The sequence below is a fragment of the Dromiciops gliroides genome, chromosome 1 (assembly GCF_019393635.1).
Source record: "Dromiciops gliroides isolate mDroGli1 chromosome 1, mDroGli1.pri, whole genome shotgun sequence".
Classification (NCBI taxonomy): domain Eukaryota; kingdom Metazoa; phylum Chordata; class Mammalia; order Microbiotheria; family Microbiotheriidae; genus Dromiciops; species Dromiciops gliroides.
In genome coordinates this window covers 728,715,536-728,740,231 of record NC_057861.1, presented here as the reverse complement: position 1 = coordinate 728,740,231, position 24,696 = coordinate 728,715,536, and the positions used below count along the sequence as shown (strand labels likewise).

General features: G+C 38.9%; 1 protein-coding gene across 6 annotated transcripts in view; it reads left to right on the top strand.

Annotated features, from left to right (window-relative positions):
• MITF (melanocyte inducing transcription factor) overlaps positions 1-24,696 on the top strand; it is a 302,090-nt gene that overhangs the window by 167,639 nt on the left and 109,755 nt on the right. For 3 of the 6 annotated variants that reach the window (XM_043978244.1, XM_043978242.1, XM_043978247.1), the window contains exon 2: positions 20,287-20,536. In XM_043978244.1, coding sequence (XP_043834179.1) covers positions 20,287-20,536 — 250 coding nt within the window. Of the gene's footprint in view, positions 1-427; positions 501-20,286; positions 20,537-24,696 lie in introns of those variants that run through there. The other 3 variants (XM_043978245.1, XM_043978243.1, XM_043978246.1) reach the window with 2 other exon arrangements.

Genomic DNA, 24,696 nt, shown 5'->3' with positions numbered 1-24,696 from the left:
TTGCCCCTCTCCCTCCTCCCCCATTCTACTGCAGTGCTAAAATTCAGTAGGATGTGAAATGAGTTCTGCTTTGAAGTTCTTGAGCACACCCTCCCCCGCACCCCCCCCCCCCCTCCCAGCTACACTAGCAGCAACAAGGGAAAGTGACCGGCATACCTGCTGGCCACCCTGAAGTTGGATTTCTGCCCTTGCACATTGGGGCTGCAGGCTCCTGGTGCAGCCCGGGGCTTTTTTTCCCCCTTCAGGTATAGTAGGTGCTGGATTAAACAGGTCTGCTAATGCAGACAGACACCAGGGCACCATTCAGGCGCAGAGCCGGGCCTGGATTGGCGTTGCCAGGGCCTTGGCAAGGGCCACCCCTAGTGACAGACACATCCCCTGCCAGAAGTTAGTTTGACTTTCACTGTTCGCCAAGGGCTTGCAGAACACCTTAAAGGAAGGAAGATGGAGGCTCTGAGAGTTCAGATGTTCATACCTTACTCCTTTGAAAGCTTCTGTCTGTAAGTGTCTGTAATTTATTTTAGAAATAATAACCGAGAGCATTTGCGCAGGAATAGTATGCTCAAGGTAGGGGGTGGGGTGGAGTGGGGGGAGTGGATTGTGAGAGTTAAAAATACCAGAACTGTCACTTTGTGACTGGATCTTGACACAGTTACAGCTGTAACCTCTGACAGCTGGATATGACAAAGATAGCAACTTGAAACGTGGAAAAACAGAAACATTAGGATCTTTCCGATCCCTTCCCCCGTCCCTGTTATTGTTTCATATACAATGTTGGTGTTAAGTAGATAAAAACAAAATGTAACTTTCTGAGAAAGTGACTGAGGGTGGTGCAATAGCCCAATAGAGGATTTCAAGGAGAAAGGGGCTGCAGCTCAGGTCTTTTCGTGGTGGGCAAAAGTGGCCCTCAAATGTGGAAATAAGGGTACTTCATTGTAATGTCACCCAAAGGTGCCCTTTAAAAAATGTGGATTTTGGTCTCTGTTTTGGATTGTGGAATGCAAAAAATATTTACATGGATATACATATTATTTGCATCTGATTAATAACTTCTCAGCTTGGGGAAAAAAATCAAAGGCATCCGATATCAGGATAGTCTTTTTGGTGAAAGCCTGCATGTGCAGATTGAAGACTGCATGTTTAAACAAATCCTAAAAATCTCTTCCCACTGAGAGCTTTGCCAACAGCTGTATTTCCTTCAGACATTTACCTTGATACTCAGTAACAGAAGCCATGATTGGGAAACTGTACAGCAAGCCCAGGTCCCCCAGTGAATAAGCACTCAAGCAAATCAACTTATGCCATTTTATTAAGTCAAGACTCATGCAAAAGCCACCTCTCCAGCTTAATCATTATTTACTGAATGTTCTTGGGTCATGAGAGAGGTTTTGATTAAGTTGGGAGAGCTTTCTGTTCAGTAGCTTGTGAAAGCAGGCTTAAAGATAGGAAGAAAAATGGAAAAATACTAAATGGGGCAACTCTATTTTTAGACTTTAATTCTTAAAAACACACACACACACGGACACACACACACACACACACACACAACACTGAGATTTAATTAGAGGATAAAGTTGACCACATGTAGTGGCTGCCATGGAAAAGAATTCTCATGGTGAATTCTGACTCCTTGCTTTAAAAAAAAAATGCTAGTTTAGCTTTATTGCAAGTAGATTATCATGGTCTGTCTTCCTTCTTTTTTTAATAAAACATATGCTATTAATGAAGTATATTAGAAACTGGAATGGTAAAACTGGCTTGTATGATTTATACATACATATTTTTTAAAAGGTCATCAAGAGTAATGGAAATTGTATTATTCTGCATAGGGACTGAGATAGGCAATGCCTGGGGCAACTATACATAGTGTGTGTAGATCCCCTGAAACTCAATGATTTTTCACTAAAATAATTCCTCTCCGCTTGGCAAGCGAGGAGCCCAATGGGTACCACGGAACTTGCTTATTGTTGTTTGTTTTTTAATCATTGACTGTTTTGAGCTAGATCAGCCAATCAGATGGCAGAATGGACTACCCAAAAAAGGTGTAATGTAATTTAGTGGGTTTGTTGCAACTAATGGTTAATCAAACTATTGCCAATTTAAGTAAATTTCCCTAAATTTGATATACTTAAAATTTTATGTGTATATATATATATATACACACATGTGTATGTGCATGCATGCATGTACATATGCATGAATGTATGCACACATATGGGACATACCCAGGTAATGTGTTGACTAAAATATCATAACCTTGACAATAGTTGCCTATTTTTTTTTCTTTTTAGACTGGACTTGTGATTTCATAGGGGACTCCCAGTGAAGAAACACTCCCAATGTAGATCAGCGCATTTTATAGTCTTAGATCAGTGGTTCTCAAACTTTTTGGTCTCAGGAACCTTTAATGTTTAAAAAGCCCTCCACCCCTCACCTCCCAAGAAGAGCTTTTCTGTATGTGATTATATCTGTTGTTATTTCATGTATTGGAAATGAAAACAGAAAGGATCTCAGAGATCTCGAGGGGTTTCCAGACCACACTTTGAGAACTGATGGTTGATAGAGTTGGCTGAGGTGCACAAAGGTTAAATGACTTGCCCAAGGTCACACAGCCAGTATATGTTAAAGGAGGAACTTGAGCACAGGTCTCCCAGCTCTTAGGCCACCTTGCTATCCACTCACTGCATCCTGCTGCCTAGCTTTCCAACCCCCCCTCCCCCTTTTAAAAACTGCATCTGTGGTATTAGTACCAAACAATAGGTAGCACTGTGATATCCTTGTCACCGTCATGGAAAACACTGATGGAGGCTCCCCTAATCAGGTGTTCTGTATAAGAGACATGATGCTGCTGGTCCTTAACACTTTAATCAGTCTGGTTTTAACATAGTGTTTTCAGTGGGTGTTGTACCCTTTCTAAGAGAGAAAAGAGGGGCCAGGAAGAAAATGTTAGGAGTTAATAGCAGTGCTGTTTTTGAAAGCGTGTGGGGAAGGAGTTAGTTGGAGGAGGAGTGGTCCAGAATTGTAATTTCATCTTTTTAGAGAACTTCTTGGTGTGGAAAGCCCCTCCACTAATGCATATCAACAACTCTATTCTAATTTCTTTGATAGTCTTTGATAGTTGTTCAGGGCACTGACTTGCCCAGGGTAACACAGTTTATATGTGTCTAAGTCCAGGTCTTCCTAACTCCAGGGCCTGCTCTCAGTCACACTGTGCCATGCTGGAAAAGCAAACTCCCATTGTTACTTTTCTTAGCAGCTGGTATTATTAGCTCTAAAGTTCTTACATCTTGAAATCCAAGGCTTATAGATGTAGAGGTGGAAGGAACCTTTGGGGCCACTGAGTCCAGATGCCTCATTTGACACCCCGAGGGTCAGAGAAATAAAACAACTTGCCTATGGTTATGTGGGTGGTAAGGGGAAAAGCCAGGATTCAAACCCAGGTCCTTTGCTTTGGTATTCAGGGCACTTTCTACTGTATGGCATTGCCTTTTTTTTTTTTTTTTTTTTTTTTTTTTAGTGAGGCAATTGGGGTTAAGTGACTTGCCCAGGGTCACACAGCTAGTAAGTGTTAAGTGTCTGAGGCCGGATTTGAACTCAGGTACTCCTGACTCCAGGGCCGGTGCTCTATCCACTGCGCCACCTAGCTGCCCCTTGGCATTGCCTTTTACTAAGTCAAGGATTGAGAACCGCATAAGATTGTAGCTTGAGGGTTGGAAAGGGACCTTCTAGGTCATCTGGTCTAAACCCATCATTGTACAGCTGGTGAAACTGAGGCACGAAGAAATAAGTGCCTTCACCAAAGCCCCCTGAATATAAATGGCAGAGCTAGTATTTAAACCCATGTCCTTTGGCTCAGTATTTACTTCACTATGCAGTGCTGCTCTATTAATCTAAGGTCTTTCCCCAGGTAAGCCCTTAAAAGATGTTTGTCAATTGAAGTGGATTTAAAATACTAATGTAGAAAGTATATAGAATCTTCAGCAGAGTTGAATTCCTTTTTTTCCCTCCTTGTCAACCAGATGGCTTGTCTCAGCTTTTGGAAATGTAGCATTAATTCTTTGTGCTGAACTCCCACTTAATTCGTTTTGCTCTGTGTTCCCCAAATGGCAAAGCCTGTAGATAACATATTTGCTCCATTCGTTCATTCATTCATTCATTCATTCATCCCTCCCACATTTGTCAAGCACCTCCTCAATGCAAAGCCCTGGGGATACAGAAGTAAAGACTAAATTGTCCCTGCCCACCAGAATCTTAAATTTTATGGAATGTTCTTTTATTGCTCATCTTTTCCATGATGTTATAAGACGTCTTAACACAGTAATGGTTGCCGTTCTGTAATAACTCTGTCTCTAACTTGATGGGTAATATGTACACCCATCATCCTGTAGTAACATAAATTATGTGATAATGTAAATTAATGCCCTCTCTGGAATCCCTCCCACCACACCTGGCACTTGCAGGTTGCAAATTGGCTCTATGGGGGATTAAAGGGGGGGGGGGATGCAGGTTCAAAGACAGTGAGTGTGTGGGTCTGTACTCCAAAAACTATAGGTCACAAGCTCCCACTAGTGTACTCTCCTTTCATTTGTGGTTCAGTCATGTCTGATTCTTTGTGACCCTGTGGATCATAATATGCCAATACCATCCATGGCGTTTTCTTGGCAAAGATACTGGAGTGATGTGCCATTTCCTTTTCCAGTGGATTAAGGCAGAGGTTAAATGCCTTTGCCCAGGGTCACAAAGCGGGCAAGTATCTGAGACTAGATTTGAACTCAGGTCTTCCTAACTCTAGGCTCAGCACTCTATCCATTGAGCCACCACTCTCCTTTAATAGTGAGCTGGTAAATGTGACTAGCCCAAAGCAAAGGAGTAACAAACCATTTGGCCATATAGTTGGGGTACACTCTCCCCCAAATATATACAATGTTAGTGGTAAGAGTGGGTGTATACATTAAGTACACTGGTAAGAGACTACCCTGATCAACTCCACCCCCTTCCCCATTATATACTTAAGGATATGTGTTTATAGTTATGTCATGATTTTAATACTGAGGGGTTTTATTTATTTTTTGTTGTTGTTGAGCCAAAACTCATGCTAGATATACAACCGATGTATACCTACTAGACTGCTAGAACTTGTTAATTGTAGCTGCTGTTATGATCCTTAGGCCAGTTTTAATTTGGTGTGTCTTATCTCTTGCCTAGTTGCTATTTTCCTTGACAGGACATATCTTTTTTTTTTTTTTTTGGTGGGTCAATGAGGGTTAAGTGACTTGTCCAGGGTCACACAGTCAAGTGTCTGAGTCTGGATTTGAACTCAGGTCCTCCTGAATCCAGGGCCAGTGCTTTATCCACTGTGCTACCTAGCTACCCCCCAATGTATCTTGATGGTAGAAACTGTTTCATTTTAATCTCTGTACCCCCAATACCTAGTGGAGCACCTTGCACATAATTGGCATTTTATTTAGAATTTTATTTTTCCCCAATTACATGTAAAACCAATTTTTAACATCCATTTAAAAAACTTTGTGTTCCAAATTATCTTCCTTCCTCCCTCTCTACCTCACTCCCTTTAAGAAGACTAGCAATTCAATGTAAGTTATACATGTCATAATTACATTAAAAAAATCCTTATTAATTCATCATTTTTGGTAAGGCTGCATTGGCCCCTTGGTCAGAATAGGTGATGTCAGTTGTGGTGTTTGCAGTATAATCAATTGAGGAATACTAATCATGCTACCTTAAGAAAAACAGACAAGCAAACCTAACCAGACAAACCCTCCTTTTCCCATTGGCCTGTTGCTTTTGTTCCTCTCTGAGTTTCCTTCTTTTGTTTTCAGGCTTTCTTCCCTCTTGAAATTCTCATACCCTTGGGAAGGGTACCATATTACAATTTAGGAAACTTTAGTACCTTACTGGGGATTCACTTATCAAACCCTGTCCTGGCAGAGAACAATCTTGGATAGAAAGAAAGTAGAGAGAAAAGTTCATGGCCCAATGTCTCTGAGAGCATGTAGTGGAAGTGGGAAGGTACCATCAGAGAGATGGTGGGGGGCTAAACCTGTCTGTTGAGTCCAAGAGGATTTCTTTCTGGGCTGGGAAAACTGGGTGCTTGAAACTGGCCAATTAGTGGCAGTTGCTTATAAATCCATCTTATCATTGTTAATGACTTTCCAAGGTCACAAAGTGAGACATTGATGGAGTCAAATGATTAGAACCCAGAACTCTTATTTTTGTTTTCACATGAAATATGTAATCATGCCTTTGGAGAGACAGTCTCTCCGGTCATACTGGTAGTGCTTAGACTGCAATGATTTGGAGTTAGGAAGACTTCAGTTCAGTCTCTTTAGATACTATTACGTCATAAACTCTGTGAGGGCAGAGATTGTCTTTTGCCTCTTTTTGTATCCCCAGTGTTTAGCATAGTGCCTGACTTATAGTAGGAACTTACTAGATGTTTATTGATTGATTGATTCTTAGTAGATGTGTGATATAGGGCAGTCACTGAGCCTCTGGGTCACAGACAGCTCTCTAGGCTTTCTCTACTAAGTTATAGATAAGCTGAAGGTTTGCAAAGATCATAGGAAGAGACCTCAGAAGCTATTATGTCCAATCCTATTCATTGGGAATGGGACTCCAATGATGGGATTCCCATCTGAATCTTCTCAGGCTAGGGTTTTCTTTAGTTTCTATGGAAAGAAACTGCATCTATGATTTCATTGGCATAGGAAATGCCCAGGTAATGTAATTCCCTTTACCAATGTATATGAGCACCCTTTCTGCAATGTAGAGTCATAGAACACTGAGAGGTTGCTCCTTGCTCAAGGATCTCCCCACTAATGTGGCAGAAGTGGGAAATGAACTGAGGTTTTCTTAGATTCAAGGGTGGTTTGCTATCTATTATGTCACCCTGCCTCCGCTCTAAATTTCAAAAGCATACTGAAAACATGGCCAATATGTGAATTTATTTTGCTTGACTATATGTATTTATAACAGGGATTTTGCTTTTCTTTCTTTGCCAGTTGGGGGGGTGGAGACGGGATTGGAATGGAATAAGCATTTATTAAGCACCTACTATGTGCCAGGCATTGGACTAAGCACTTTACAAATATCTCATTTGATATTTGGAGTATGTGGGAGGAGGACAATGTAGATCTGAAATGAAATGAAATTTAATTAAAAAAACATTCTGGAAAACTCAGCAAGAACTAAAAAATTATCCTTGCAAACAAACACTTGCTGGAAAGTTGTTGGTTATGGATCATATTTGTTAGTCTTTTGCTGCTATCAGCAGCACCCTTTCCAGTTGTGATTATATTTGGCATTACAGGCTCAAAGGCTTCTGGTTTGGTATGGCATGTAAATATACCATGCATTGCATGAAGGAATGATTGTTGAGTGGACACCAAGAGCATGGGTCTTCCACTTTTCAACAACGTGTAGTTAAGAAATGAAATCTGATTCCTTATTGCTTCAGGGAATAGGGATGGGAGGCAGGGAAGGAGAGATAAAAATTGGAACTCAAAACTAGAAATAAAAATGTTTATTACCATTAAAAAGAAATGAAACTATTATATTCTAAATGGAATCAGTGAGTTGGAAGTACCACCTTTTTCTTTTCCTTTTCTTTTCTTTTTTTTTTTTTTGCTGGGCTATGAAGGTTAAGTGACTTGCCCAAGGTCTCACAGCTAGTAAATGTCAAGTGTTTAAGCCGGGATTTGAACTCAGGTCCTCCTGAATCCAGGGCCGGCGCTTTATCCACTGTGCCACCTAACTGCTCCCTCCCCCTTTTCTTTTTGTTGTTCTAAGGAGCAGGAAATACTGCTGAGTCATTTCAGAAATCTCACCATGATCTACTGTGCTGAAACCTCCTCAAATTCTTCCAAATTGTCTTTAAAATAGCCACAGATCTTTGAAGTTGGAAGGGACCTGAGGGCATATCTAATTCAATGAAATTCTTGTGACACAGGTAACAAGTGGCAGAACTAGAATCAATCAGCCAGTCAATCAGTAAGCATTTAGAAATGTGCTAGGAACTGTGGAGACAAAGAAAAGGCAGAACCCAGCCCTTTACCCTCAGGGAGTTTACATTCTAATGGGAGAAATCACAGTTATATAACTAGATATATAAGAGGTAGAGTATTTCCCCGCCTCATCTCTGCTTTGTGGCTCCCCCAGCTTTCTTTAAGACTTTGCTCAAATCTTACCTTCTGCAGGAGAGCTTTCCTTGTGTTCTTCACTGTTGTGCCTTCCCTCTGAGAAGTGGATTGAGCCCCGAGCCTGGAGTCAGGAAGACTCATCTTCCTGAGTTCAGATCTGGCTTCAGACATTTACTAACTGTGTCATCCTGAGAAAGTCACTTAACCCTCAGTACCCCAGTTTTCTCATTTGTAAAATGAGCTGGAGAAGGAACTGGCAAACCACACCAATATCTCTGCCAAGAAAACCCCAAATGGGGTCATGAAGAGTTGGACACAACTGAAAACGACTGAGCAACAATATCTCATACGTGTAATTTTTTCCATGTTGCTTCCCCCATTAGGATGTGAGCTCCTTGAAGGCAGGGACTGTATGTGTTCTTGCCTTTCCTTATGTCTCCAATATTTAGCACATTATTTAATACATAGTAAGCATTTTTTGTTGTTGTTATTTGGTTTTTTGGTTTTTTTTGCAGGGCAATGAGGGTTAAGTGACTTGTCCAGGGTCACACAGCTAGTAAGTGTCAAGTGTTTATGGCTGGATTTGAACTCAGGTCCTCCAGAATCCAGGGCCAGTGCTTTATCTACTGTGCCACCTAGCTGCCCCCACATAGTAAGCATTTAATAAAATGTTTATTGACTGGCTGAATAACATAAAGATCAGATAGAAGATTTAGAAACTAGGTCTGCTTGACTCCAAGTCAAGCATTCTTTCAACTATATGATGTCATTGATATATTTCCTGATTTGGAGTTCAAAAATCTGTTTTCCCAGTTTGAATCATGACTTAGACCCTTACAAGACATGTGATCCTGGGCAAAGCCCTCTGAGTTGCAATTTTCTTATCTCTAAAATGGGGGTGATAATAGCAACCACCTCAAAATATTGTGAGGATCAAATGAGATATTACAGTGTGTTTCCCAAACCCTAAAAGCACTATATAAATGTGAAGAATAGTTGTTTTGCTGTTCTCTGTTGTTGTCGTCGTAGTCTTCTTCTTCTTCTTCTTCTTCTTCTTCTTCTTCTTCTTCTTCTTCTTCTTCTTCTTCCTCATCTTCTTCCTCATCTTGTTCTTTTTCTTCTATTTCTTCTTCTTCTTTTCCTCCTCCTCCTCCTCCTTATTTTTTTACTTCTTTTATTTCTTCTTCTTCACCACCACCACCACCACCATCATTTCTACTAGACCAAGTTCATTTATTCAACAAGCATTTACTAAACTACTATGTATGGAGCATTGGGGATAACTAAGATAAAACAAACAAACAAACAAACAAAAGACTCTTCCCTTAAAGAGCTTACATTGTTTTGTGAAATGGGGTGAAAAACAATGTGGATACCAGAAAGTAACTATAAGATATATGCAGAGTTGACCAGAGCAATTTCTTGGAACAGGTATTAGATGAGGATAGGTTTTCTGTAGGAGGTGGTATGTAAATCTTGAAGGAAGCTAAACTAGGGATTCCATGAGTTGGAGGTGAGGAGGCAGTACATTCAAAGCTTCAAGATGGTGTGGTGCAAAGGCTCAAAAAAGGGAATAAGAACATTATGTATGAGAAATAGCAGAAATGCCTGTTTGTTTGGTATAAAGGACAATAATGTACAGGGAGCCTGGTAATTCAGACAGGAGCTTCTTGAGTAGAAAATTCCTAGGTCACTGTTACTTTCTTTTTCTTTTTTTGGGGGGGGGGGCAGGGCAGTGAGGGTTAAGTGACTTGCCCAGGGTCACACAGCTAATAAGTGTCAAGTGTCTGAGGCTGGATTTGAACTCAGGGACTCCTGAATCCAGGGCCAGTGCTTTATCCACTGTGCTACCTAGCTGCCCCCCCCCATTGTTACTTTCAATGATGAATTCATTCCTATTCAATGAGGATTTTTCTTAAGTTTGTTACTGCAAACACACTGGAAGACTTAGAGTCCTTGAGTTGAATGTATGTTCACCATCGAACTCAAGGGCCTTGATTCTTTCCAAGTGTGCATGGAGCAGACTTCTAGCTCATTGAAAGTCATGAAGCATTTTCTGTTGGGTGGTTCATCATATAGATCTGACAAGTCTTCCCGGATTAGTTTAGTCAGAGTAGGAAGTGCAAGGCAACTTGAAATGGTAAGTGTCTAGACTATAATTAAAAAAAAAAATCCACTCATCATCTGTGTCCTTTATGACTCATGTACTTGGAACTATTTTAAAAGACTTTAGGATCTTTTTTTTTTTTTTTTTGGTATTAAACACAAAATAAGTCGGGGATGCTCTCTTGATTTCCTCTATTGGCTTCGACTATACATGTGTCCTAACTTTGCTGTTTTGCCATTTGTTGGACAGTTGTGTTAAGCAGATATGTAGGTAGGTGCTTTGGATCCTTAGTTCATCCTAGCATGGCAAGATTGAGGCACCTCCTTCGTATCATATGTTCTCCAATTTATTGGCTTCATTGCAAGAGACCTTGGGGTCATATCTAATGTTACATGTGGGTAGAATGATCAGATTTGACAAAGCCTAGTGGTGTAGTGGGTGGATCAGGAATGAAAAGATTTAGGTTCTAGTACCTGCTCTGGAACTAGCCAGTCACATGACTAAGTGGTTTTACTCCTCTTGCCTTCAGTTACTCCAGCTGTAGAGTGAGAATGACACTAGATCTAACAATTCCAAACTTTTTTTTTTGAGATTAAAGATCTTTTAATGTTAAAAAAGTGCACTTCTAAAAACAAACAAAAAAAAGGGGGCAGCTAGGTGGCGCAGTGGATATAGCACTGGCCCTGGATTCAGGAGGACCTGAGTTCAAATTCGACCTCAGACACTTAACACTTACTAGCTGTGTGATCCCGGGCAAGTCACTTAACCCCAATTGCCTCACCAAAAAAAAAAAAAAAAAGTGCACTTCTCCACTGGCTTTCCTGGATTTCTCTAAGTGTCAGTTTAAATTCCATCTTTAAGCAGACTTTCCAGGTCCTCCTCAATGTGAGTGCCTTTCCTCTGAAATTATTTCCAATTTATCATGTCTATATCTTGTCTGTATGTAATTGATTTCTCCCCATTCAATTGTGAACTCCTTGAGGGCAGCGACTATTTATATCTTTTTTTTTTATATCCTTAATCCTGTCACATAGTAGGCCTTATTGTCTTGATATGATTTAGAAATTAAAGGTCACAGAATAAATAATCTAGAGGAGAAAGGGAAAATTTTCTTTCAGATTTTGGATAGGGGAAAAGCTCATGATCAAACAAGGGATAAAGAGAACCATAGAAGATAACCTGAACAGTATTGATTACATAGAATTAAAAAAAAAAACAAAACCTTTGCACTAACAAAATTAATGCAGCTAAAACTAGATGAGAAATGGATAACTGGAGAGGAAAAAAAACTTTTGTAGCAAGTTTTTCTGATGAGAATCTCATTTCTTTTTTTTGCAAGAATCTCATTTCTAAGATATGTATGGAATGGATTCAAATTTATGAGAATAAGAACCATACTCCAAATGTTAAATAGTTAAAGGACATGAACAAGCAATTTTCTAAGGAACAAATGTAATCTATCAACAGCTGTGTGAAAAAATGCTTTAAATCTCTGATAATTAATGAAATGAAAATTAAAGTAACTTTGTGGTTTCCTCTCACACCTATCAGATTGTAGACAAAGTGGACAAAAGGAAATGAAAAATGCTGGAAAAGCTTCAGGAAAACAGGCACATTGGAGCACTGTTGAAGGAACTGTCATTTGATTCAGCCATTCCAGAAAACCCCAAAGTTATTACATTGTACATATCTTTGACCCAGTGATACTAATACTAGGCCCATATCTTAAAGAGATCAAAGAAAGAGGACAAGTACTTTATGTAGAAAAATATTTGTAGCAACTCTTTTTTGTAGTTGGGAGAGAACTCCAAACCAAGAAAGCAGACATCATTTTGGAGAAAGGCTCAATAAATGATGGTATGTTGAATATAATAGAATACTAAAAAACCTGGAAACAGTTGTATGAACTAATTCAGAATGAAGTGAGCAGAACCAGGAAAATCATTTATACAGTGACAACATTTTAAGGACAAACACCTTTTTGAAACACTTTGAAGAATACTTTGAAGAACTCTGATCAAGACAATGGCCAACTGTGATTACAAAGGACTCTGGTTGCAGCCTGCACTCTACCTCCTGACAGAGATGTGATAGACTTACAGTGCAATGTGAGAAATACATTTTTGGACATGGCCAACATAGGAATTTGTTTTGCTTGATTGTAAAAATTTTAGAAGGATTTTTCATATCTTTTATCCCCCATTGAAGGGAAGAAGTGTGTGAGAGAGAAAATAAATACTTGCTAACTGAAAAAAAAAAAGTATAATTAAAGTTACATAGAAAAGGAAGGACTACAGAATATCAGTTGCCTTCCCAACCCCCCACCCCCCCCCCTGAAAAATTTATTAAAGACAAAGATGAAGGTTACACAGGATTGGCAGAAAGACTTGTATTCAAATCCCCCCTCTCCTCCTTCTCACATGGTTTTTAGGAAAATTCAGTAAGAAAATATATATAGAAGCATCTGGGAGAAGATTTGTTTCCCTACCTGCCATTCCTTTCTTGGCCACTTTTTAGACATGGAAAGGACCTTAGAAGTCATGTAGTCCTTCCTACCATATTTTACATTGTGGAAACTGAGGCCCAGAGAAGGGCAATGATTTGCCCAGTCACAAAACTAGTTAGTGACCGAGTCAGGAGCACGATGAAGCATAATGTCAGTGTGAGCTATTAAGATTTACAAAGCATTTTTACACTCTTTTGGTCCTCACATCAACCTTGTGAGACACTGCAAGTGTCATGTTCATTTTGCAAAGGGAACGAGGAAACAGACCCAGGGATATTGTGACTTCCATATGGTCCCACAGCTGGTCAAATGCCAGAGGTCCTATCTGAACCTCAGTCTCTCCTGACTCTGAGTCCAATGTTCTTTCCATTCCTCCACTGTCCTCTGCCGAGCTCTCATGACTCTTTCCACTGTTGATCTCTGATACACTGTGTTGTGTGATTGGACTGAATTCAGATTGCATTGTCTCCCATCAGTCTGACCTGAAAGGAGTCTAGAACCACTTGTGAGTGCCTTTTGTTGAGAATGAGGGGGGCAGCTAGGTGGCGCAGCGGATAGAGCACCGGCCCTGGAGTCAGGAGTACCTGAGTTCAAATCTGGCCTCAGACACTTAACACTTACTAGCTGTGTGACCCTGGGCAAGTCACTTAACCCCCATTGCCTCACTAAAAAAAAGAAAAAGAGAATGAGGGAATAAGCAGACATTATAAACCATTTGGAAAAAAAAATCACTCAACCTCAGTTTCTTCATCTGTAAAATGGGGACAGTTATACTCACAGAACCTCCCTTAGAAGGTTCTTTCTGGGGCTTAAAATAGAGTGTTTGCTATATAAATAAGGATTTTTAAAAAATATATAAAATCAGATATTCTTAGGATTTCATTGCTGAAAGAGACTCTAGAGATCACTGAATCTAAATCCCTCATTTTCCAGATGGGGAAACCAAGCCTTAGGGAGGGTAAGTGACATGTCCACATGATACAAGAAGTAAGAAAGCTAACTTCAACTCAAGCCATTCTCTGGGGATTGATTTGCATCGTCCAGGGACCAGCTGATTTCTATAGTACTTAAGTGAGGCAGTGGGGTTGAGTAGAAGGATAGCTGCATTTGGGGTCAGAGGATTTGGGTTTGAATCTTAGCTCTGCAACTTATTTCCTGTATGACCTTGGCCAAGACCCAGCCTCATTTGAAAATGAGGGAGTTGAATTAAATGACTTCTAAGATGCTTTCATCTCTAAATCTATGATAGGATCAAATTATCTAATTTGATCCTTTGATAATTGCAGTGGAGCTGGCATCCTAGGTCTTGGGTTCAAATCAAATCCTGATTCTGCTACTTACGACCTGGTGTGAACTTGAATAAATCACAACCTCTTGGACTTCATTTTCTCCTTTATAAAATGGGGGGTGGTGGTGGTAAGTCTAGATGATCTTCCTAGTCTGAAATCTGTGACCCTATGATGTTAATTCAGCCTGGTATAGCTAAGTATAGGAAATCTAGGGAGTAGGTGAAGAAACAGAATTACCTGAAAAAGTCTAGGTTTGAATTTGGCTGGTGATGGTTTTTCTCCCAGACTTAAGGGCTGTGAGAGGAGATGTGTTTCTTTCTGGCCTTCAGTACTTTGGGCTAAGTTCCAGCTTGTTGTTGTGGGGTGGGGAGAGGGAGAGGGAGAGGGAGAGCTCAAACTTTCTTTTATTCAAGTTTTCTTGTACAAAATGACTAATATGGTCATGTTTTATATAATCATACATGGATAACCCATACCTGATTGCTTGCCACCTCAGGGAGAGAGGGGTAAGGAGAGATAGAAATCGGAACCCCAAACCATAAATACAAATGTTTATTACTTAAAAAAAACCCCGTATACACTTGTCTCTCCCCCTCTTGGAACCTATTAGGTAAAGAGGTGAAGCAGCTATCCAGATAGATTCATGGACTTGCTGGAATCTCAGGCCAGGTTGCTTTCCATGTGCTGTCAGTTTTACAGATGGATTAGAGTAAATCACTTTCCTGGAATTGGGATGAAGCTTGAGCTTTATGTGCCCCGTTAAGGGGTCATTTAGTTCTTTAATTGTGCCAATTTGTAGAACCCTTTTCCTGCCTCATTGAGTAAATTCTCAAACTTATGTTGCCTTTTCTTTAAAACGTAGGCAAAGTCCCGACTCCTTTGGCATTCTCACCCCAGCCCCCCAGTTCCAGTTCCATAATATTATGCTCTTTCATCCAATTTGACATCTTGAAGCAGCTATGCATTTCCATTTTTAATTGTTTATAGAGTGATCATCTCAGATTCAATTATTCCCAGGAGGGGAAGGATGTTGAAAAGACTGAGAGCCAAACTGTGAATTCAGGAGTCATCTTTCACAGCATAGTTTTCATCTTGGAGGGATGGGTGGGTGTTCAGTGAAGTAACTGCAATGAGCCCTTTACACTTTTTTTGGGAGATTTATTAAAATAATAGCAGTTAGCTAAGCTTTGTTCCATGTCTTCTAAAGGGGTTTTAATTAATTTACAATTTCTCCCTCCCCCCCCCCTCAGTTATGACATTTTTTAAAAAGCCCCCTTAAAATGCCCTGTCACCTGAACTTTTCTGAAGTCAGAAAGTACTGATTTTGATGTAAGATGCTTTAAGAATCCTTTACTGTTAATTGAAAGGATTTCCCCCCCAAGTATCACAGTCAATGACTTGCCTGGAGAAGCTAATTAGTGCGATTATTCCCCAGCCCCGTTAGTTACAGCACAGAGGTTTTCTCCTGTTTTATCAAAAGGATCAGTCTCCCTGGGAATGTTTCAACCTGACAGGCTTTGAATAGTCAGATGATTTTTTTCTCTTTGCTTCTTTATTTATTTTTAAGGAGAATTTTGTGCTTAAGAAAATCTTGTTTGTTCTCAAAAAATAAAAACAAAAAAGGAAACCATCCTCTTATGTAAAGAGACTTTAATTTAAGTCACATATTGAAGAGATCATTTTTTTTGATCAATGCTGAGATGTCTGTTGTTACCTAAATAAGTGATGTTAAAAGGGTTAGCGGTTTAGCTTGCTTATTTAAAATAATTTCCTGTATCCTAAGCAAAAAATAACAGTGGGAATGGTCCTAGAATTTATTTGATGAGCGAGGTTGGAATCTGGAATTTGCTCCTGGCCTCAGTTTCCTATTCTGTAAAACAAGGCAATTGGCTTAGATCACCTCTCAGGTGCCTTTCAACTGTGAAGCTAGGGTCCTGTGACCTAGGTGAAAAAAGGTGAGATGGTTTACAAAGTTTCCTGGTGGGTCTTTGGAATAATGTGTGGAAAACTACAGTAGCCTGTTGTAGTGGGAAAAAATACTAAACTTAGAATAAGATTTAGGTTAAAATCCTGGCTCTTCAAATAATTACCCATGAGATTTGGGACAAGATGGAGGAGGAGGAGGAGGAGGAGGAGGTGATGGTTGTTGATGATTGTTGACTGACAACTATGACAATGATGGCAGCAGAATATAATTTACTTAAAGAAAGACTTTTATTTTTATCTTTCTAGTACAGTATTTGGCATATTGGTACTTAATAATTTCTAGTTGATTCCTGATTAATTGATCATCATGTTGATAAATGGCCATTTTATGTACCTGTGCAATAGTCCACAAGAACTTCCATATAAAAGAATTATAACAGGTTCCGAACTTGTTTTAGGATCATTTTAATCTGGATTCCATTAAAAAGCAATGAGATGGGGGGCAGCTAGATGGCGCAGTGGTAAAGCAGGGGCCCTGGATTCAGGAGTACCTGAGTTCAAATCCAGCCTCAGACACTCGATACTTGCTAGCTGTGTGACCCTGGGCAAGTCACTTAAACCTCATTGCCCTGCGCAAAAAAAAAAAAAAAAGAAAAAGGTAAAAAAAAAAAAAGCAATGAGATAGAGGCAGCGAGGTGGCACAGTGGATATAGCACCAGTCCTGGATTCAGGAGGACCTGAGTTCAAATCCAGCCTCAGACACTCGATACTTGCTAGCTGTGTGACCCTGGGCAAGTCACTTAAACCTCATTGCCCTGCGCAAAAAAAAAAAAAAAGAAAAAGGTAAAAAAAAAAAAAAAGCAATGAGATAGAGGCAGCGAGGTGGCACAGTGGATATAGCACCAGTCCTGGATTCAGGAGGACCTGAGTTCAAATCCAGCCTCAGACACTCGATACTTGCTAGCTGTGTGACCCTGGGCAAGTCACTTAACTCCAATTGCCTCACCAAAACCAACCAAACAAACAAACAAAAACCACTGAGATAAAAATACAAATAATAGATCACATTTACATTTCACTCTTTTTTTCCAACCTCTTTTCATTTATCTCATTTGATTCTCACTGCCCTGTGAGATAGGTGCTACATTCTCCCCATTTTACACAAAAGGAGACTGAGGCGTGGGGGTGGGGCTTCGAAGCCAGGTTTTCCTGACTGTGTATCCAACACTCCTTCTATGCCCTTCACCACATTGCCTCTCTGGGTCATGGCTCTCTTAGGCTCCATGATCTTTAAGATTCCTTCTCCAGTCTAAATGCTGTGATCTTCCAATAAGCAGATGCCGAATGCAGTAACAAGCTTTCAACTGTTGGTCCCTTCGTGGATAATTGAAGCTATTCCTTTATATTCTTAAATTTGTTTCTGGGGAGACAAATGCTTCTAAATAATGTCTTTATTCTCTACTTGACAGTGCCTGAAGGCCCCCGGTGTTAAAGTAGGGACTGGGCATGGGTGAAGAGAAAGGGAATTTCCTAAGCTCCTACTTTGTCACATCTGTGCAAGGGTTTCGGGTGAAATGTTTAGGGTTCAAGGAGATGGCTCTCCGATTGGAAGGCTTAAAGACTGAGCTTTTTTTTTTTTTTTTTTTTTGCTATCAATTACATGGGATTACTCTAGAGGGAAGCTGGAAACTTTTCTGCATTCTTCCTAACTACATTAAAATTGTGAGGAGAGTTAGAGCTAATCACTATGAACTCTTCCCTCGAAGGGTGACTCTGTGTGTGTCCCTCCCTGTTCAAAAGGGCTTTTGCAGTCCAATTTACAAAATCATTGCTCAGTGTGCATTTCCAAAGGACAAAGGAGCTGGACAGCTCTTTTTCTATATGACCTCAAAAGCCTCAGGGGAAGCATGGCATAGGGGATAGAGTGCTGAACTTGGAGAGAAGTTCTATTCTATGATCCTTCCATCATTTTTACTGCTTAGTCCTACTATGTTGACTGAGCTCACCATGAGAATGTTGTACTCCAGTTAAGTCCAGGGCCCTGCATTTACCTGATTGTTAAGTCCCCCACAGGGACTTAGTTATAGACCAAACTAACTTATGATCTATTTGGCTCATCAATAACAGATCAAGATAGAAATGGAACCATATTTATTCATATGCAACAAACATTAATTGTTCTAGACCATTGCTAAGTTCTGGAGATACAAAGAAAAAATGAAAAAAAAAAGTCCCTGTCCTCAAGGACTTTACATATTTCTTGTGAGTTTGGCTTTTACAGAAAGCACTTTGCATGGGGATTCAAAACCTGCCCCACCACCCCCACACCCAAACCCACATGCATACACCATCATCACCATTAAGGAAGCTATTAAACTGATTAACATGTACCCCCTAGACACAACCCATGTCAACAGTGCAGGATTTTGTCATCTCTAAGGAGTGCCCTGATTTAGGTATGCAAATTGTCTAGTATGTCAGGAATTTAATACTCTAGTGATTCACCTGTGGGATAAGGGGATGACACACCTTGCACCTAGCTCTATTTAAGAATTCAGTTTTTGTCAGGTTCAGATTTTTCTCCTGCCAAGCACTGTTTCTATTAAATTTACATGTTCCTTTAGAATGAAAGGACTGAAAAGCGGCATTCATTCATTCATTGCTAAATGCACAGGAACTTTAATATTTTATAGGCAAAATGAAATGAGAGATAGATATATGCTGGAGAATTAGGGACATTCCTTTGTTTATCCAGAAGAGATTAGGCAGCAGAGATGACCAAGTATCAGAGTGGGAAAGAGCAATGGCCTTGAACGTATAAAGACCCAGGTTCAAAGCCTGCTTCTGCTGTTCTCTACCTTCATGACCTTGAGCATGTCCGTAAGATGAGTCAGCTAGTTAGTTGCAATGGATAGAGTGTTGAATTTGAAGTCAGGATGACCTGAGTTAAAATCTTGCCTGAGACGCTGTTGTTTCTGTCAAATCACTTAAACTTTGTCTGCCTTAGTTTCTCCATCTTTAAAATTGGGGTATTAATACCACCTCCCTCTCAGGGTTGTTGCAGCGATGGAGATTTTACATAAAGTACTTTGCAGACCCTAACATGACATATAAATGCTAGCCATTATTATTAAAATGAGAGGTTTGGAGCAAAGGAGCTATAAGATTTCTTCTGACTCGTCATCTGTGATCCAATGAGCCAATCCAAAGAACAGTTATTAAGTGCCTCCTTTGTGCCAGGAACTGTACCAAGCACCGGATCCTATGTTTCTAGATCTTTGGGTAATTTGTAGGAGGAAACAATGGCTAATGGAAGTTAGGGGTGAGAGGTATAGAGTGAATGGTCAGTACTGATGACATTCCCAGATGATGTCTGAGAGCCCCTCAGAAAGAACAGGATGAAACTATCTCTGTGCAAAGAACAACTGGATTTTCATTCTTCCCTCATCATCCATCCCAAAGGTCACCCTACTCTAATAGACTAGACTAGAGGAGGTTTTGACTTCCCAAATACAGGATCACTCCTCTCATTAATTGGTACTAAGTGTTCAAAAATGCATTTTTCTTTCAATACCATGACATTTTTTTTTGTTTTTTTTTTTTTGTTTTTCCAGGGCATTTGGGGTTAAATGACTTGCCCAGGGTCACACAGCTAGTAAGTGTTAAGTGTCTGAGGCCAGGTTTGAACTGAAGTCCTCCTGACTCCAGGGCCTGTGCTCCATCCACTGCACCAACTAGCTGCTCCATAATACCATGACATTTTAAGGAGAAATTCAGAAAATTAATTTCATATTCCCCCTCCTCCCCAACTATTAGTTGTCCATATTGCCTAATAGACACCTTCATGGAATTTAGAGAATGATTTAATCATGGTGCAGGGATTAAATTATAAAGCAAGAGAATCAAGCAGCCTATATTTAAGGGGGAAAGAAATATATGTGTGAAAAAAATAATCCCTTAAGAAGCCTGATTTCATGTCACCACAAATGGCAGTATTATTATTTACTGTTAATGAGTAGTGCTTGGTATAATTTTTTTTTTAAATCACACACGTTTAAGCTGCATAATAAAAATGCTTGGATGTAATCAAGTTAACTTATTTTAATTCAACTACTAATGACTAAAATCTGATCAGCTCTTGAATTCCAATTATGTCAAGTGCCATTTTGTTACTGATTATATTTGCAAAAGTTAATTTCATAGTTTAGTATAATTTCACCAAACACCCCTGCTCCCCCCCCATGCAAAAGAGGTGTTTCATTAGGGAATTCACTGTGTTCTCTTTTGGCTCCCCCACAGCAGTTCCACGGAGCATCCTGGGGCTTCCAAGCCTCCGCTAAGCTCCTCCAGTATGACATCACGGATTTTGCTACGCCAGCAACTCATGCGTGAGCAGATGCAGGAGCAAGAGCGTCGGGAGCAGCAACAGAAACAGCAAGCTGCTCAGTTCATGCAACAGAGAGTCCCCGTGAGTCAGACACCAGCTATTAACGTCAGTGTCCCCACTAGCCTTCCCCCTGCCACCCAGGTGCCAATGGAAGTCCTTAAGGTATGTTAAGTGTCACTTTTTTCCCCCCTTAAACCTGCCGCTCTGGTCTGGCTTCTTCCCTTTACTTTGAAGGGACTGTCAAAAACTCTGATGAACTTTGCTTTCCCATAGTCATAGATGTATGGTTAACATTGTGTCACCTTACTTCCTGCCTTTACCTATCTGGTACCCACCCATCATTTCTGTGATCCAAATTTGGCCATCTTTTTGATCGCTGCTTAATGAAGAAAGTATTTTGAAGACAAGCTAAAAATCCCATATGTTATTGACTCCTTCCCTTCCCAGTATATGTCATCTTTTGTTAAGTGTACTTCATTTAGCATTGTCTCATTTTATATTTCATATTTGGGGCAGCTAAATGCATCACATACAGAACACAGCAAGGGCTCCTGAAGAAACAGTTACAGAAAATACCCGAGAAACTGTCAATATTCATTTTTAAGGAATGAGGAGGAATTGCTTTTTATTGAAATTAGAATTTCTTTTTTATTGGAATGATTGTTTATTGAAACGACATTTTACTTTTGGGAAATTTTGAAACCTGGAATACGTCCGAAGTGTTTGTTTCTCTTAAGATATTTAAAAAATGACATCCAAATTATTATCACTTTTGTTCTTTATATCTTTACATTGCATTATTAGTAATCAATGTCTGTGGATTTTTTTAAAGTTAAATCGAACCTCTTTATAAATTCTTCTAGGTCTTAAATCCGGAGGGTTTTGTTTTGTTTTTAAACCTTGTATAACCAGCCATCATAATCCTTTTACTCAAATGAGTTGATTGCTTTTGGTAGCTTTTGATTTCTTGTTAGACAAGAAGCTGCAGGGGCTTGCTGGTATCTTTCTGTCAGGGGACATAGAACTTCCTAATTACTGGAGAAAATGGTAGCAGGTCTAAAAATAGACTTTGGTTCACACATGGGAAGTCCAGGGAAAGTCACATAGAAAAATGCACTTTGTTAAAAGATGTGCATTTGTGGTCCTTTGAACAAGGAAGGCTACACAAAAGAAAGAACCAAAATACTGACCTCCCAAACTGGATACTGCCCACTTGTCAAACCCCTTTTTCCCTGAGGGTCACAGATATTGCCATCCCTTAAACAGGTTAACTTTTCACGTTGGTTATATGTTGTCGGCACTTAACAAAGCTCTTGGGCCTTATGGCATCTTACTCTTAAAACAAGTGTAACTGAAAGATATTATGGCTTCTCTCAGAGAGCTGGGGATGTGTCACTTCTTAAATATTATACAGTGAAACTTACTAGCAATGATTGCCACTCAGGATAAGGGAGATTATACCATTGAATAGTTAAAATGTTACTCAATAGGTTTTTTAAAGGTACTTTTCCTAAAAATAGGAATCCAAGCCTTTAAAATAATTAGCTTTGGTGAAAGACTCATCAATTGAAACAATTTTATAATGCCAGAATTAAAATAAACGGTGCCTTTAAATAATGCTCTATCATTTAAAAAAAATAATGTACTAAAGCTAATGAATTTTCTTTAGAGGGTTTTTTTTTTTGGTTTTGGTTTTTACTTAATTATTATTTAGGATGAGCTAATTGAATTCCAGTTTGGTTAAATTAAAATGAGTAATCCTACCACTGGGTTGATTTATTTTCTATTAATCACTAAATAGTATTAATGTTGCTTACTAGGTAAATTATTTGCACTTTGAGGACTCAATGAATTTGTAGAAAAAAAGTACATTTATTTTATCCATGTTGCTGACTTTTTCTTCAGTGGACATTGACCCAAAGTTTTAGAAGATATTTATAGGAATACGCGGGTAATGTCATAATCACAAGAACGATAGAAGTTGATATTGGTGTTAATTACATGAGGATTGAAATCAACATCACTTTAAGAAAGTGGTATGTGGTGGCGGGACTTGAGAAACATTACAACCACATACAATGTATATGCAGTTAAATACATGTCATTGTGAAAACAAGTCTGTTGACCATCTCTCAATTCGAACGGTCTTTTTTCTTGGTGTGCGACTATTTCCTGTTCCTATCTTTGTCTTCAGCGTCAATATGGAGCGTAGATCCTCTGTGACAAAAGGTCAGAAGTTAAAATACAAATATATTATTTGAGCTGTGAGGGGGAAGTTTCCAAGTATGTGTTTAGTAAGTGTCTGTTTTGTATTTGATGCTCTTTATACCCAGAGCTTGCATTTTATATTTCAGTTAAAAGAACTAGTGAACTAGCTCATAAAGTTAGAAAGACAAATGGCCACTCTTCAGAACAATATCTAATCTAGTTTTAGTATTTTATCAAGGCAGGATGTATTACCCCAAAGTTAAACAGTCAAACAGAAAAATATTAAAATTTGTTAGATATTGTCCTGAGAGGCTAACATCTTATCAAATTACACTTAGGACTTTTAAAAATTCTTATGTTTTAGTAGGATTTTTTTTAGGGGGGTATGGATTACATATCTGTGCCAAAGAAATAATCTTGTAAATATTGATTTTTCTAAGTGGAGAGAACAAATCTATTGTTATTTTTTTTTTCATTTTTTTTGGTGCTATGGTTGTAGTTTCATGTGAATATTCTGCTACTATTGTGAAGGTTTGAAAAATTAATATGCATCAATTTTAGATTATTTTAGTGTAAGCAGAACTGTACAAAAAAAGATAGTGGTAGTTTTATTGATTGTCTACTCTCAATGGCCAGTATCAGGTATTTTACATAATATAATTGAAGAGTCAGAGTGGCTTCCTGAAACCAACAGGGCCTTCTTTGTTTATTTCTTCATTTATTTCTTTTGTTTTTACAAAGGACAACTCATTTTTCTTCTTCCTGAAAATTTAATATACCTCCTTCTCAATGGAAACGTCTATGATATTTACCTGTAACAGACGCCAAGTTGAATCCTTCATATCAAAATTGCTTCTACAAAAGATGACTGACTGGGTCCAAATCTTCTGAAGAACATATCAGATTATGATTATTTGTACTTTAAATGGATTGTCACTGGTTAGAAAATACCCTAATGGTCCTCTCATCTATTTTCCCATCTTAGAAAAGACTAGTAGATCCAAGTCATCTTCCCGTGTCATAGAGAAAAGAACCTTAGGGATATGGATTCTCAGGCTGCTTCTCCCACTAATTAGCTGTGTAACCTTGAGCTAGTCCTGGAGCCCCTATGGGGCTTAGTTTCCTGATCTGCAAAATGTAGTTGGATTAAAATTTCTCTGAAATCCTTTATAGGTTTAAACATTTTTGAGGAAAATACTTTGAAAATTTGAAGGTACTATATACATTTTAGTTATTATTGAATCTTAAAGTTTGACATCTTTTATTAAATATCATGTAAAGCTTTGAGACCTAGTGTCTGGAGCTTACAGATCAGAAATGCAAACTTTTCTATCCTTGTTTAGTCTCTGATCTTTTACAAAACTTATCTGTATCAGCCTAAGTTGATGATATTTATTATGGATTTTATTTTTACATTATATTGACTCTTCAATTTCATGCTGGATGAAACTGACATGACTGCATGTTTCCTGAATGATAGTTTTATTTTTGCAGCTTTCTTTAGAATAGCTTGATCTAGCCAGAAATACTTTGTCTACAATATTTCTCTGTTGTCATCATTAAAAAAAAATGAACTTTCCTGGTTAGTTAGGCTGGATACTCTGTAGACTCATGCATTATTATGATTATTTTGCACTTAAAGCATACATTTAAAATGGACAAGATTTTTTTCACAAAGACAGTTTACTTTTCAGTTTTTCTGGAGTTCTGATTTTGCTTTGGCGTTTAAATTCTCTTCCAAGCTCTTAGCTTGGGGTCCTTGAACTCTTTTGTGAAACAATTTGATTTAGTTAATTTTAAGAAAATTGTTTCCCTTTGTTATTTTTGTTATTTATATATTTAATTTAATGTATATATTGTTATTTCTATATTTAATTTAGTGTATATATTTAATTTGTTATTTATATATTTAGTTTTGTGCATCTTATAACTTTATTCTGAAAAGGGGTCCGTAGGTATCGCTAGATTGCAAAAAGGGTCCATGACCCAAACATAGTGAAGAGCCCCTGTTTTAGACAAAGACGAATGCAAGATCCCTCAGGGACTAATTTACAGGTCTTTGATTCAAGGGTCCCAGGGATCACCTAACTAAGAAGTTCAGTCACTCTCCTCCC